The sequence below is a fragment of the Argiope bruennichi genome, chromosome X1 (assembly GCF_947563725.1).
Source record: "Argiope bruennichi chromosome X1, qqArgBrue1.1, whole genome shotgun sequence".
Lineage (NCBI taxonomy): Eukaryota > Metazoa > Arthropoda > Arachnida > Araneae > Araneidae > Argiope > Argiope bruennichi.
The window spans coordinates 73378566-73392876 of NC_079162.1; the positions used below are offsets into that span (position 1 = coordinate 73378566).

The 14311-nt window shown below is 27.1% G+C and overlaps 1 protein-coding gene across 7 annotated transcripts in view; it reads right to left on the reverse strand.

Moving 5' to 3' along the window:
- Window positions 1–3659: 3659 nt before the first annotated feature.
- The window catches only part of LOC129958591 (silk gland factor 1-like), an 81202-nt gene continuing 70550 nt past the window's right edge, over window positions 3660–14311 (reverse strand). For all 7 annotated transcript variants that reach the window (XR_008783251.1, XR_008783250.1, XR_008783252.1 and 4 more), the window contains one exon: window positions 3660–3861. Coding sequence is in view for 1 of the 7 variants with exons in the window: in XM_056071172.1 (XP_055927147.1) it covers window positions 3816–3861 (46 nt within the window). In the remaining 6 variants the exon portion in view is untranslated. The remainder of the gene's footprint in view (window positions 3862–14311) is intronic.

Consider the following 14311-nt stretch of genomic DNA (forward strand, 5'->3'; position numbering starts at 1 on the left):
GAAATTTGAAAATAAACAAAGCCAGCAAGTATTTTGGTTAACGAAACATGATTATTTTGCATCAATGAAATGACTTGGCAAATGTGCCATGCGACATTTTTATATTGGTAGTGATATATAATTATGATCTTCAAGCTAGTTTATCATTATCCTCATTCAAATAATTGAAATCATTTAGCAGCTTGCTAACTGTATTTTACTTCATCATTGCAATGACTGAAGTAAATCTTTGAAAATGAATTTACTTCATTTATCTTAAAAAAATTGAAGGAAGATATAATTCGTTTTAGAGAAAAATAATTTCAAAGTACTATCATAAAGTGAAAACTGAAAATACTTTAGTTAATGAAACTGAAGTCGAATGATAAACGAAATTAATTAAATGTATAAAAAATAAAATAGAACTTACCGCACTTTTAAAGTTAAATGCTTATATAATTGATTCCTCAGTAGTGAAAAAAATATCTCAAAATATCTTCATTGTCTAAATTCCTACTGAAATTGATGAAATTATTGAATTAATCCCTACTCTAAAGTTTGTTCATAGTTACTAGAAACGAATCCGGTGATAGTGAATCTTATCAGATTACAAAAAATGCACCTGAATTGGCATTCTGCTCAACAAACTTCCAAACCGCATCAAAGTAATAGCAGAACTTCTCAACTCGGTATTTGATTTAATTTTTTAACAATTACACGTCTTTTTTCATCGTTAAATAATAAAGATCTGTTAATCTTTAACAGCGCATACCGTCGTTGTAGGGTTAATGAATACTCGTGCGTATGTGACTTCCTAGAGAAGATCACTTTTTGATTTTACGTTAATTCGCATACGTTGGAGATTCTTCCTCCTCCCCCCCCCGGCTTTTTAGGGCAAATTTGGAACCCTTCGAGATACAGATATCGCTGTTTATTATGTCGCTGTTTATTATGATCGCTGTTTATTATGTCTTCATTGTTATACAGATGTTTCGCATGTCAAATTTTGTCAAAGCATTTTTATAATTAGTTACATCTGCTTTCAAACAGTTGAGCAACTGCTGGATGTCGCAATTGGTTCCAGATGTCACATCGAAATTTCGCGCTTTTATCTGTGAGGGAATTTTACACATATATTGAAATATCGGCGACGATTTGCAAAGGATTAGCTTTTTAATTTAAAGCTTTCGATAAACGATGCGTTTTCACTGGACATAGTAACCAGCCCATTGGTTGGCCTCTTCATTAATATTGCCGTTACCATGCTTTTGAAGCACTGCTTGCCATCAGCAATTATCTGCTTGCATTCTCATGATGCTGAAATTATGCCATGATTTTAAAAATACCTGCGGAATCAAATGCCAAATAGGTAATCATAGGATCTTTAAAATCCTGTATTATCATACGATTCAGCGCTCATGATTCTAGCCATTTCCAGAATCCAATGAGACTGGGTTGAAACTGGTGCTGTTGGCAGATTTCACATCAAGAGAATCAAGCAAGAAAGTGAATCATTATTATAGAAAATTATAACAAAATTTTGTAGTAATTTTTTTTCTAAGAAATATACGCTGTTTCTTTGAAATGAAGTTACTGTATTTCAGTGTTGAATATTCATAGTTGAAGAATTATTATGTTTTATCTAAACGTATATAGTAGCTGTAAGCATAAGCATTTCCCTATTTTTGTTGAGATTTTATAAATATTTCTAAGACTACTTTCTACAAAAATGAAATTAATTAAATAATATAAGAATGGCAGACGGTAATTTGGAAGTACAATAATTGTACAGGATGCCTGAAAAAGGTTTTCATACTTCAATAGCTGATAATCCCCAGAAAATTTTTTTAAGTTAAACCTCTGATAACAACGAATAATTTGAAAATAACAACATATAATTGAGTTTTGAGCAAACTCAATTATATGTTGGAGGTCTTTTGGGAATACAAAGATGTATTCCCAAACATGTAGAATCCTTTGAGGAATCATTTCAAATATATCTGCGCACTGTACTTACCATTAGATGAATTAAAGCTGAGTTTGAAGCATGTTCGTAAATTAAAAGACATTAATATGTTACGAATAATCAAAGAAAAAAACATTTCGAAGAACTAAACGAGATTATTTTTGATGTGTATATTTCTATCGCTTATCACTGCCAGTTAAGTTTAGACAAAAATGGTTATCAATCTGAAAGCAGCAACTTAGTAAAAAAATATAAAATGCACAGGGAACTTTTTTAAATGATAAATTCGATTTGCATGCTGATAAATATAAATCTCAGAAGCAGATCCATAAACTAAAACCATTGATGAATTATAAGTAACCGTTTAAAAAGAATGTAACCCAAGTACTACTAAATAAAGGGATTTTTGACATACATTTTTTCATCGCTTATCGCTGACAGTTAAGTTTGAAAATGATTTTCAGTTCGAAAGCAGCAGCTTAGAAGAAAAGAATATGGAATTTATCAAAATAAGAGAAATACATCTTGTATGGAGTTAATCTTAAACGTTGGACTGGAACTGCATGTTTAAAATTTCTAGTGATAATTCTAAAAAATTGGAGTATAATTTTATGCGCAATCTTTATTGCTTCAAATGCAATTAACTTATTATAATTCAAAATAATTCTGATTTTAGATTCCCGAATTTTAGCATCCTTCTTTGTTTGTACCCGATAATTTCAGTGACTAAAAATTTTGAAAAGTTATTAAAAATTACTATTTTACTTACATTATTTCCTGAAATTACCATCATACTCATTTAAAGACATTCGTTATAGTATAATTTTTTGATTCCCAAAGTTAAAGAAGAAATATTTAAAAGGGATGTTTTTTTCTTTCATCAAGTTAAAATAAAAATGTTTGGATTATAAATATTTCGAAATATTTATTCATTTATTTAGATAAACAATTTAATAACATAAATTTCGAAATTTTATTGAAATGGATTTCTAAATTTCAACTTAACTAAATGGATTTATTTTAGTTCATTTTTTATAGAACCAGGACATTGTGAACTTATAGCAAAGTTAAGAATTAATTAAAGGAAGAATTATTTATAATTTTGAAAATTCTCTAATTATGCGAGTTAAAATTACAGTGGTATAAATCATTTCTTTAAATAAAAAAATTAGTTAAAATTGTAGCCAATGTTCAAATTTAATTAAATCCGTTTCAATAGTTTTGAACTATGGGATATATTATTTTCTGGGGTAATATTAAAAAAATATATGGCCTACATCTCCACATTTTTAACTCGTCCATTGAGATAAATATGTTGTCAAAAAAAAGTTTCGTTTATTTAAAACACTATTTTTAGGAAAATAAATCTGCAAAAGTTATTAGGAATGACTTAAAAAATTTCAAGAACTAAGGCTTTCGATGAATTTTATTCGCTTAGTTTTCATCTCATCTTAAACATTTTGAAGTGTATCTTAGACAATTCAATTAGCAACAGTAAAGCTTTTACTTTTGAATCTCTAACCTTTTTTCTGTAAATTTCAAATCTATAATTTGCCTTTCAAGTAAAAACTTTTTATAGCCTTATCTATATAAATATGTATATTTTCAATGATAATATTCAGATTTATATTCTCACAACAAGCATTCAAGTTTATGTCTGTAATGTTGATTTTAAAATATACAACAACTAAATAAAATTAATACAAATTCCATCTTTTTTATTATACAAATTACTATACAGATTTTGAAATGACTATCATAATAAATGTGTTGTTATTTTTAGTTCATGGCTCCAGAGATTGAGCTTTGGACGTCATAGCTTTGTCTCCTGTTTCATACTAAAAGATGGCGCAAGAGACTTGCAGCGGGTTCAGTTGCCTTTTGACTGAGGCAGGTGTTCCGAATCCCCTAGCCACCTACAGAAGGAAACAGAGCTTTAAATGACTTTGTATTCAAAAATTGTCAAAGTTTTCTGTCCTGTTTTAAAATAAGAAATTTACTGAAGGATCTAATGTTAAAAAGTGTATTTAAAAAGAGATGCACATAATTACATGATGTTTTCTATAACTTAAATAATTTAAAGGGATGATTTGAAATCAATAAAAATTGACCAAAAACGCAATTCTTGTTTTAATATTTTATGTATAAAATACTGCTTATATGTGAATAAAAACAGCATTAAAATACATGTTAGTTTAAATTGAATAACTAATGTTTTTGGAAGGTTAATATATTCGTCTTTGTAATACTCCGTGTGTTTTTATTTTTAAAGAATTTGTAATAAGAATTTTTCTTGAGTCTTAAAATAAGTTTTTATGTCCATTTTATGTTTCGACTTAATTTTGATATTTGAAAATTAATGATAGTTAAGAAAAGAGCGGAAATTTAATCAAAATTATTCATGCTTGAAAATATTAAATTATAACTGAATGCCAATCGAATATACTAATTGAATGCCTAACAGAATATTCATGCCCCAAAAATTAAATTCTAACTGAAACAACTAAACAATTTATTTTGTTGTTCTGTATGTAATCTTAAATAATAATAATAATAAAATAAATAACCTTAAATAATAATAATAAAATAAATCATCTTAAATGATAATAAAATAAATAAAAATTGAGATTTAATGTGCAAACAGTATTAGATTTGTAACCTAGTCTTTAACAATACATTTAAAATGTTTTTAAAAATTAAATCATTTTAAAACATTTAAAATTATTAATTAAAAAATAAATTAAAAATTAATATATTTTAAATTAATAATTAAAAATTAAACTATACTATAAAATATTTTTTTAATTATTTAATATAGTTATATTTCAATGTATGCGCTTTAAAATTTCCATAACTGTTAACTGATAAACAACCGCAACTACTTAATAAACCGTCACTTTTATGTCATGAAATATGGAGGGGGGAAAGTCTCAATAAAAATACAAAAATGGGACTGAGTCACGTAGGCATTAGATTAAGTGAGTGAATTTTAATGGATTAAGGTAAATTTCTTAGTCAAATTATGGTATAAAAGACCATCATGCCGTGTGAATTGCTCTGTGGCTATAGAGAGATTAAGGGTTGGGTCCTTACATCTCTGCAATCTTCCGTATATTAAGAGTTGTTTTATAAGTTTTTGGTATTTTAACTATTCTGTGCCATTTTTTTTATTGTTTTGAAGAATCCATTTTTAGGCATTTCTCTGCGGAACTGCTAACATCTTTCCATGGGATCTCAAATTTTCTTAAGTGCCTTTAAGTTTCTTAAATGCCTTTCTTCTCAGCTTTCTTAGGTAGAACATTCCTAGATTGAACATGAGATAAATACTAAAAATATGCTATTATCTTTTCGTGACCTTGCTGTTTCAATTAAGCTATGTATTTCATGCCGAAAAATATTTGATTTAGTGTACTGTATCCCTTAAAATTTTTTCTCTTTTTCTTAAAACCCCTGCATATAAAATCAATAAAAGAAAAATTGTAACAAAATGGATTTTGTGTCTTGAAATCAATTATATTTTTGTATATAAGCTCGTTAAAAAATATTTCAATAAACGGAAATGTTCCCTAATTCTTAAGAAAGGCACAGCCTAAGCCCAATATCAAAACATTCAGAGATATTTCTAAAGTTAGATATTTGAAAAATGTTATCACTATCAAATATCTGAAATAACTGAAAAAAAACATACAACTAAGCCGTTCAAGTACGAAATTAAATTATACAATTAAAGAAAAATAAAAATAAGTAATTTTTAAGCAGATATATCGAATTTATAGTCACCCATAATTTTAATCACACGGATTAATCCATTTTGGGATTATTAATTTTACTAAATGTGCACACAAGAGAAATTAAAACTCTTATTTCTTACTATTACTTTAAGAAATGTTGGAGAAAAAGAAGAAAGATCAAATTTTATATAATTGTAACATAAAATGGATCGATCCAACCAGTCCTATCTCAGATGAATAATAAAAGACATTAACGCAAACTGGATCTACAGTTTCTTTTAAATAAAGGTTTATTTAATACAATTTGGAGAAAAATACATTTAGTAAAGAAAGCGCCTGACTTACAAGTTTTACAAAATAACAGAAGAGATTTCAAACATTTTGCCGTCATACTCACTTCTTTCAATGTCCCAGAAACTTCATTTGTATTCTTATAATAAAAATATAGATCAAAGTACTTACCGATTATTTGCCAAGGCACGCCGTGTTATAATCAGTCTGTATGAGCAAAAATCAAAGCAAGAAATTTTAATGATTTTTTTTAAATTTAAATTTCTCTTAAGTTGGAAAAAAGCATCTCAAATTCATATATAATAAATGCGAAAACTTCGCGAGAAAAAAATACAGTTTAAAATTTCTGATTAATTATCTATCAAATAATATATAAGGTGAAGAATGCCGCCAAATTGAAATCTGTGATGACGTTTCCATGAATAGGCAAAATAATAATAATCATAAAACGGATAAATTTTTTTGAGTAAAGTAAGCAATAAATAAAATAATTGGATAAATTAGACTGCATTAAACTGTAAAATAATTGGATAAATTGGACTGCATTAAACTGTAAAATAATTGGATAAATTGGATTGGAATGAATAAAATTGTAAAGTAATTGGTTAAATTGGACTGAATTAAACTGTAAAATAATTGGATAAACTGGACTGAATTAAACTGTAAAATAATTTGATAAATTGATTGGACTAAATTTAACTGTAAAATAATTGGATAAATCGGATTGGACTGAATTAAATTGTAAATAAAGCCAAAAACGTGGAAAATACATCAATCAAGACTGGAATAAATAATAATAAAGTTAATAATGCTAAAATACTACACGGATTAAAACTGCAATTAAATGTGAATTTATGCATTTGCACAGATAATTTAAATTTTTCTCAGAAAGCCGCTATTTTCATGGGAAAAGTTTTCATAATTCCACTTTCATATAAGAAATCTTCCCAAGAAGATCTCAGAATTAGAATGGTTAATTAAAATAATCCTTAATTATTCATAATTTTAAAGAACCTAAACTTATTAACTATCCAAAAAATTTTTAATCAAACACTTTATTTTAAACGGATTTCCTTATTTGTGCTTAAAAATATTGCAAAAAATTTGGTGGAAAAAACTTGTAGGAAAGCTTTCGAGACTTTTTAGGTTTTTGAGATTCTTCTTGAAATCTTTCTCGAAGTTTAAGGAAAGTAGTTATTTATTGGGAGGTGGGTTATTATAAATTGAGACTGAAATATATAATTGAAAGACTAAGACAAAAAAATGGTCACAACAAATTACTTTTTTAAAACTCAAATCTATAAAATTTTTTGCTTCCTAAAATAATTTTTTGTCAATGTGAAGAAAACTTAATCTCAAAGTATCTGATTTTCTTACATGTAGAATATTGCTTATAAATATGAAAGAAATATTTTGTTTATTAATTTCTTATTTGTATCATGTATTGTCCATTTGTGTATATATTTCCACTTACATTTAGAATGCTGCTTATATACAAGCTTGATTGATTTCAGACTTGTATTTTGTGTTTCCATGAGTATTTTAAACTACTACGCTTAAGAAATTTATCTTTATTTTTTACAGAACACTTCCCGAAAACCACTTAATTTTCCAAAAATATGGAGCAAATTTCAACAATAAGTGAAATCTAAACGTTGTAATATGATGAAAATTATAACTATAATTTTTATATACGTATAATACGAATATTTTGTTTTTTCGCCAATATACGTTTTAATGCTATTTTTTTTTTATTTAAAGTTTGTGTTTATGATGCATTTTAATTATAAACTAAATTTAAAAAATTCTCAAATAATTACATACGTTCTAATGATAATTTTAATTGTTACGGAAGAATTAAACAAAAATAGTTTGATTTGTATATTTTATATTTCTTTATTTCAATAGTTTTATATATCCTTACTTCAATAGTTTTATATATTCTTACTTCAATAGCTTTGTATATCTTTACTTCAATATTTCGATGTGAATATGTGACTACATGATAATAATGTTCTAAACTTAGATAATCACAGGAAATAAAACTTAGCTAAAAGCAGGAAGAACATAAAAAATTAAAAATCTAATAAATAATTTAACCTAAAATTAATAACATTAGAGCTTTCGCTAATTTTTTCCCTCTCCACTGGAAATTATATTTTATTTATTAGCTTATTTATTGAAATTTCAACAAAAAAAAAAACTGAATATAAGTTTACCTTTTGAAAGTTTAAGAGATTTAATTATGAAGTCTACATTTGGTAAGGAAAGATGTTGCGACAAAAATTTCATATATTAAAAAATAAAACTATCTTTTGAAATAAATTAATCTTGCACTCTAAAAAATTAAACATTTTTTGAACCCTTATAATTTTCACGCATCTGTATAAGAAATGAAGATTTCGTTATTTCTATAGATAACTAAAAATTACATGAACGAAAGACAAAACCGATTAGAAACTTTTTTATGCCTCGAATTCATCACATAATTAATACATTTTTGAATATTCATTTTAGATTTGGTTCATAAAAAACTGTGCTAAAAGTTCCCTTTAAAAAAAATTCTCGCCACACTTTTTGCTGTATTTCCCGTGAAAAAAAATTCATTGGAAAACAAGATGCTTATAAAGTTAAATATTAAAACTTGACATACATGTCTACCTATAAAAAGAAGCCTCCAGAACTGTTTAAAAATTTACCTTTTTTATAGTTTTCAAAATTCGAACAGCTGAAAGAAGGAAAAAAAAATGGAAGTCTTTTAAATATAATTTGAATAACACGCCATGCTGAGGCGATGTTTTCTTAATGTTACCATCCTCTATGTTTGACAGGACAAAAAACTGTATATACTGCGGAAAGATCTTTTTTTATTAACTAATTATCAAAGTAAACTTTTCTTCTTTGTAATGATCTTTAAAAAAATGCAATGTAAACATTTGAAACTTGGTTTTTGCTTCTTAGAAACTCATAAAATAAAAACCACCATACCGTAGATTTTTACATATTTTTTTTAACGAACCCTACGTATTTTTGCTGATGAAAAACACCACCGTTAATATTACTTGGAAATTCTTGAATATATTGTGTAAGATGCATTTTTTATGCGCTTCTTAGCAGTCATGACTTAATAGTGAATGATATGCATTTATAAAGCGATGTTTAATTGATTAGAGGTAAAACAGAATTTTTGACTGAAAGCAACAAATTTAAATTTTGATGCTTTTAGTCAAAGAGAGGGACTTTATTATTTAAAAAATTGTATATCTTAATCTAAGGGAGCGTGATATTATGAAATTATTTTATTATTTACATATAAAAATTTCTGACGGCGTAATGGTAAGGTCTTGGCTTTAGGCCTAATGGGTTCCTGATCCGATACCCAATTCCTCCAACTATTTGGAGAATATGTAGGCCTAATGCATGTTGAACCTGATGCCGAAAATCAAATGTCCACTTGCCAATGTGGCTTGAAATTTTAGAGAGAGGTGTTCTATATGATGTGTCATCTTTATCATCTAATCATAACACAAAATTAAGAAGTTCATCCAAGAATAGATTCCGAATTATTTCATATTAGGATTTTTGTTAAGCTATCCGAGAATAAAAACATAAATATGTTCGGGCATTAAATAGGATAATAACGAATTATTGGAACTTCCCCATAATCATTTTTATTAACTATTAATTTGATTCCCATAGAGAATAAATATATTAATAAAGAAAATGAGGAAGAAAATCAAATCTAGTTGAATAGAACTTCTTAACATTTTTCTCCCGAAATTCCTTTCAGAGAACTTATTTTCTAAATTTCCACTGTTAAATACTTTTAAAACACTTTCGTAATTCTAGGTGCTTACATAAAAGCGAAAATAAAGCACTCAATGCCCCATTAACTAACATAATGTTATATTAGCTGATTAAAGATAAAAAGGAAATTAATTAAAATGCCTTAATTTGTGCTATTTTAAGGAAATGTTCCGTCCGAAGATGGATCTGGATTTAATGTTTCATCTCAAGAATATCAATCTGATACAGTTTTCGTGACCCAAAATCATCGTAAACAAGCGCCGTTAGATGTCGGGACCAATACTTTAAGACGCCATGAGATAGATATTCTAATAAGGCATTAAAATAGCTGGACAAGAGCACCAACAAGTAAAAATTAAATAATTCAATAATTCGCATTCTTGATACTACTTGAGCTTATAATAATCAAATATTTACCAAAAGAAAGTACCGAATTTAATTCTAATTTTACCTAGAAAATTCTAAATTCTAATTACTTATACTTCAAAGACCATTGAGATAAGCATTGCAAAAGAACATTTAAAAATTCAGGATAAAAGTAATTATAAGTTTAGATTATATATTGTATTCCTGATACTATTTTAATTTATCAAAATAAAATAATTGCTAAAAGCCTATAGCCAAATTTCATTCTAATTCAAATTTAGAGCACTCAAATTCGAGTTATCCATGATTCAAATAATAATAATAATAATAATAATCTTGCAATATATATTGCAGAAAGATATCAAAAATCACAGTACAAAGCAATAATAATATTATTCTTGATATTATTTTTGCTTAACGTAATCAAATATTTGCCAAAAGTCTGAACCGAATTTAAATCTAATTTAGAACTCGGTAAATTCTAGTTATCCACACTTCAAAAAATCCCGAGACTGATATTTCAACAAAATAATAAAAATAACGTTACAAAAGTAACAATAAGAATAATTATATAAATCACATTTTGATATTACATATATCTATCAAAAGGATCAACGAATTCTAATTATTAATTAGTTCTAATTTAGAAAATTTTGAAATTGGATATCGGATACAACACAATTTTCAACCAAGTGCTTAAAAGATTTATAAATAAAAATTGATTAGCAATTTGGAACAATAAATTTTTTAGATAAAGATTTCCAAAAATCACTTTAAATACTTTCTCTATTTTAACTTATATAAACCGACTTTTAACTCAAGCTGCCCCTACTAATTTCATACTAATTCCAAGGCGTCTTAATCCTATGAATTCGAGCATTTTCTAAAAATGTTTTGAATAAAAAAATTTTCAAACATTCCTTTCTATGTCGAATCTTCGGAAGGGGGATGTCCCCTTGACTTTCTTGTGTGTTAAAATATGGCGCGTTTTTAGTTTAACTGAAGAGAATAGAATAGGTATTTTAAATTTCTATCCCATTATTGATATGTGGAAGACATCTAACAAATTTAATGCTTCTAGCCAGGTGGATTTTTTTTTACCTGCTGAACTCCCATATATGTGAATGGACAGACAGACTTTCCTTTGATGGAATTCGTACAGAATTTGACAAAAATCTACAATTTTGGTCGAAAGACCAAATATTAAATTTCACATGCCTGTCTAGCTCTCTAAAGTGTAAAGCGTTCACTAATTGAAATTCTTCATTTTTTTTTAACTCAAGGAGGTCTAAAATTAAAACACTTAGATTCATTAAAACGCTTCTCTTTACTTTATATACGAGAAAATACATGAGCGTATTTTTCTATCTGAAATATCTTTCTCAAAGCTGAAAGTCATCTGATTAAAACAAAGGGATATATAAATCAAAACGAACGCAGAAAATTTCTCGAAACATATATTTCTTAACTTTGGAAAACATGTTACCGCTTTCGAAACTGTATATACTTATCATAAGATTATATTGACAAAAAAAAAATGGTCTATTGATTCGTTTACATCACCAAAAATGTCATCATGCGAATTAGACATTACGTCTGATAATGATTGCAACATATTTTCGAAGGTACGTATAAATTTTCAATTGACGTAAAAAAAAAAGCATTTGCAGATATTCGCGAACTTACTTTCGCAGACGATACATTCAGCCGTATTTACGAACGCAGCTGCTACTTTGCAAACCGATTTCAAATTCTGCTTCCAGAGTAGAGTGTTTTCATGTGTGAATAGTTTCAACGATTTTTGTTTGTGTTTAGCACTCTGCTTTATCACTTTCTTTTTGAAAGATGATGTAACCTAATATTTGAAAGCAGATTTATATTTGCTTCTTATTTTTACAATCTTAATTTTTAACTCCTAAAAATTAAAAGCTTCAGCTTTGAAATAACAATTGTAGATAGTCTATGACATTGATTATAGCATATAAAACTTAATAGCTGCAAATATTTGCTGTTTTTTTACATTTATGAAAAGAAGTTCATAATACTCAAAGAAGAATTATCTATTATGTTAAAGTCACGGATTGAAAAAACAGTGGAGCTATTTTGATATGAAAAATATGTATTATTTAAAGGAAATAATGAAATTCTTTAACTTTTGTATTGCTCTATTTATGCAAGAAACGCAATAAATTATGCATCGTTTGATGATTTTAAATTGAAACCGTGCCTTAAGATTCTTTCATGTTTCTGTGCGAATCTCAAAACCAAAACGCTAATTCCAAATTTTATTAATTTCAATTTTGGAATGATTAGTATATCCTATAATGAATCCCGTTTCAAAAGTACAATAAAGCCAGATGACGCCTAGATTGCATATTCTAATATATGGTGAATTTTGAAAAAATTACTAAAAGCCATTTTGTGCCGAAATTTTTCATCGTACAGCTCTTTAATATCCATTGTGATTAGTCCTCTTCCTAATTGGAAATGAAATCTTGCTTTATGACAAGTTTATCTTTCGATGTCTCTTAAATTGTAAAATAATTCATTTCTTTGGATTTTTTGTCGTGCAGACATTTCTCAATTACCAGCAGAATTGGCTAGTGTAAGCTAAATAGACAAACGAATTCTGCGCACAGTATTCAAAATGAACGAAAAAAGACACAAATCAGCACAAAAATGGTTTAGAACAATTTTTTCTTAATATTTGGGAGCTTGCAAACATAATTATGACTTAATAAACAATAGATTTACTGGACTTACAAATGCGTTCATTTATTTTTTACAAAAAAATTGCTAATTTTTTCTGTTAAGTTACATCTTTTTTTATTGTGATTTAAGTATTTATAATTACATTTTAGGATTAATAATCTTGGATAATCGAGACTTTATTATATGCCTTGTTACTACGAAAATTTGTATACATTATTTGTAACATCATTATCAAAGTAATTCAACATTATCAAAATAATTTTATAATGTTAATAATTTAATGATGTAAACATTACAAAAGAGTGATGGGTATAATTCTTATAAGTGTTTGAAGCATTTCATAGTTTACACATTCAGAAAGGTTTAGTTATATTGCTATACTTCGAAAGTCATTTGAAATTCTAATCTAATGAATAAACAGCACGCTGTTTGATGAATTAGATTAGAATCTTGATTTGAAGACACATTAAAGCTGTTGGATCGTAAACCTCATAATTTTGAACCATCGTCAAATGTAAGAACTGATCAAACTTTTACATTGCACCCGGGAGAGAACATTTATTCCCGATTAATTGCTAAACTTACGTGGCTGAGTTAAGTTGGAATAAAACCGCGGAAACAGTAAATACAATCAGAACTTGAGCAGAGGTATCCAAAGAAAGGTATTTATTAAATGAATGGCTTCAGTTTAAAAGGGAAATTCAACACAGAAAAATAGTAAGAATAAATTTATCGTAAATTCTGTAAAATAATTTATATGATGGATTATAAGGTAAAGATCAATTTAATATTTCAGATTCTTCATCTAACAAATTATTAAAAAAGAATTTACACACGTTAATATACATTCACGTATTTTGCAATGTTTTATGCTCAAAAACAGGACTTTCCATTATTTCATATATATAGAATATCCATTCTAATCGTAGCACAATGGCTGTTTTCTATATTGATAGGGATAGACATATTCTTCAAGTTAGAATGGTGCCATAAATGGCTTAATTTTTTATTGTATGTCGCTTTAGTCAGTAAATTTGACGATAAAAATATATTAAATCTAAATTTTCATAAGCACCCTTGCCCTCTCTGTTATATTTAGAAAATACATTTTTCTGCGACGAAAATTAAGTTAAGTTATCTCAAGAAATCCGCCAATTAAAGGGACCATGTTTACCCGAATGAGCCTTTGATTGGTTTTATAACTCAGTTTCGTTGCAGAAAAATTGATTTATTTTTTTAATAATATTAGTATGTGAAGAATACCTTCCTTAAATGTAACTAGCAGGACTGAATCCTATATAAAAATTTAGCACAATATAAAGACGCTATATAAAGATTTAGATTCGCAATTTTTTCAGCTTTGCATTTATTGACTCCAACATTTATAGCCCTGTCTCTATCGATTTAGAAATTAGCTCTTAGGTCTAAATTAGAATGGATACTCCTTTATATATTTGTA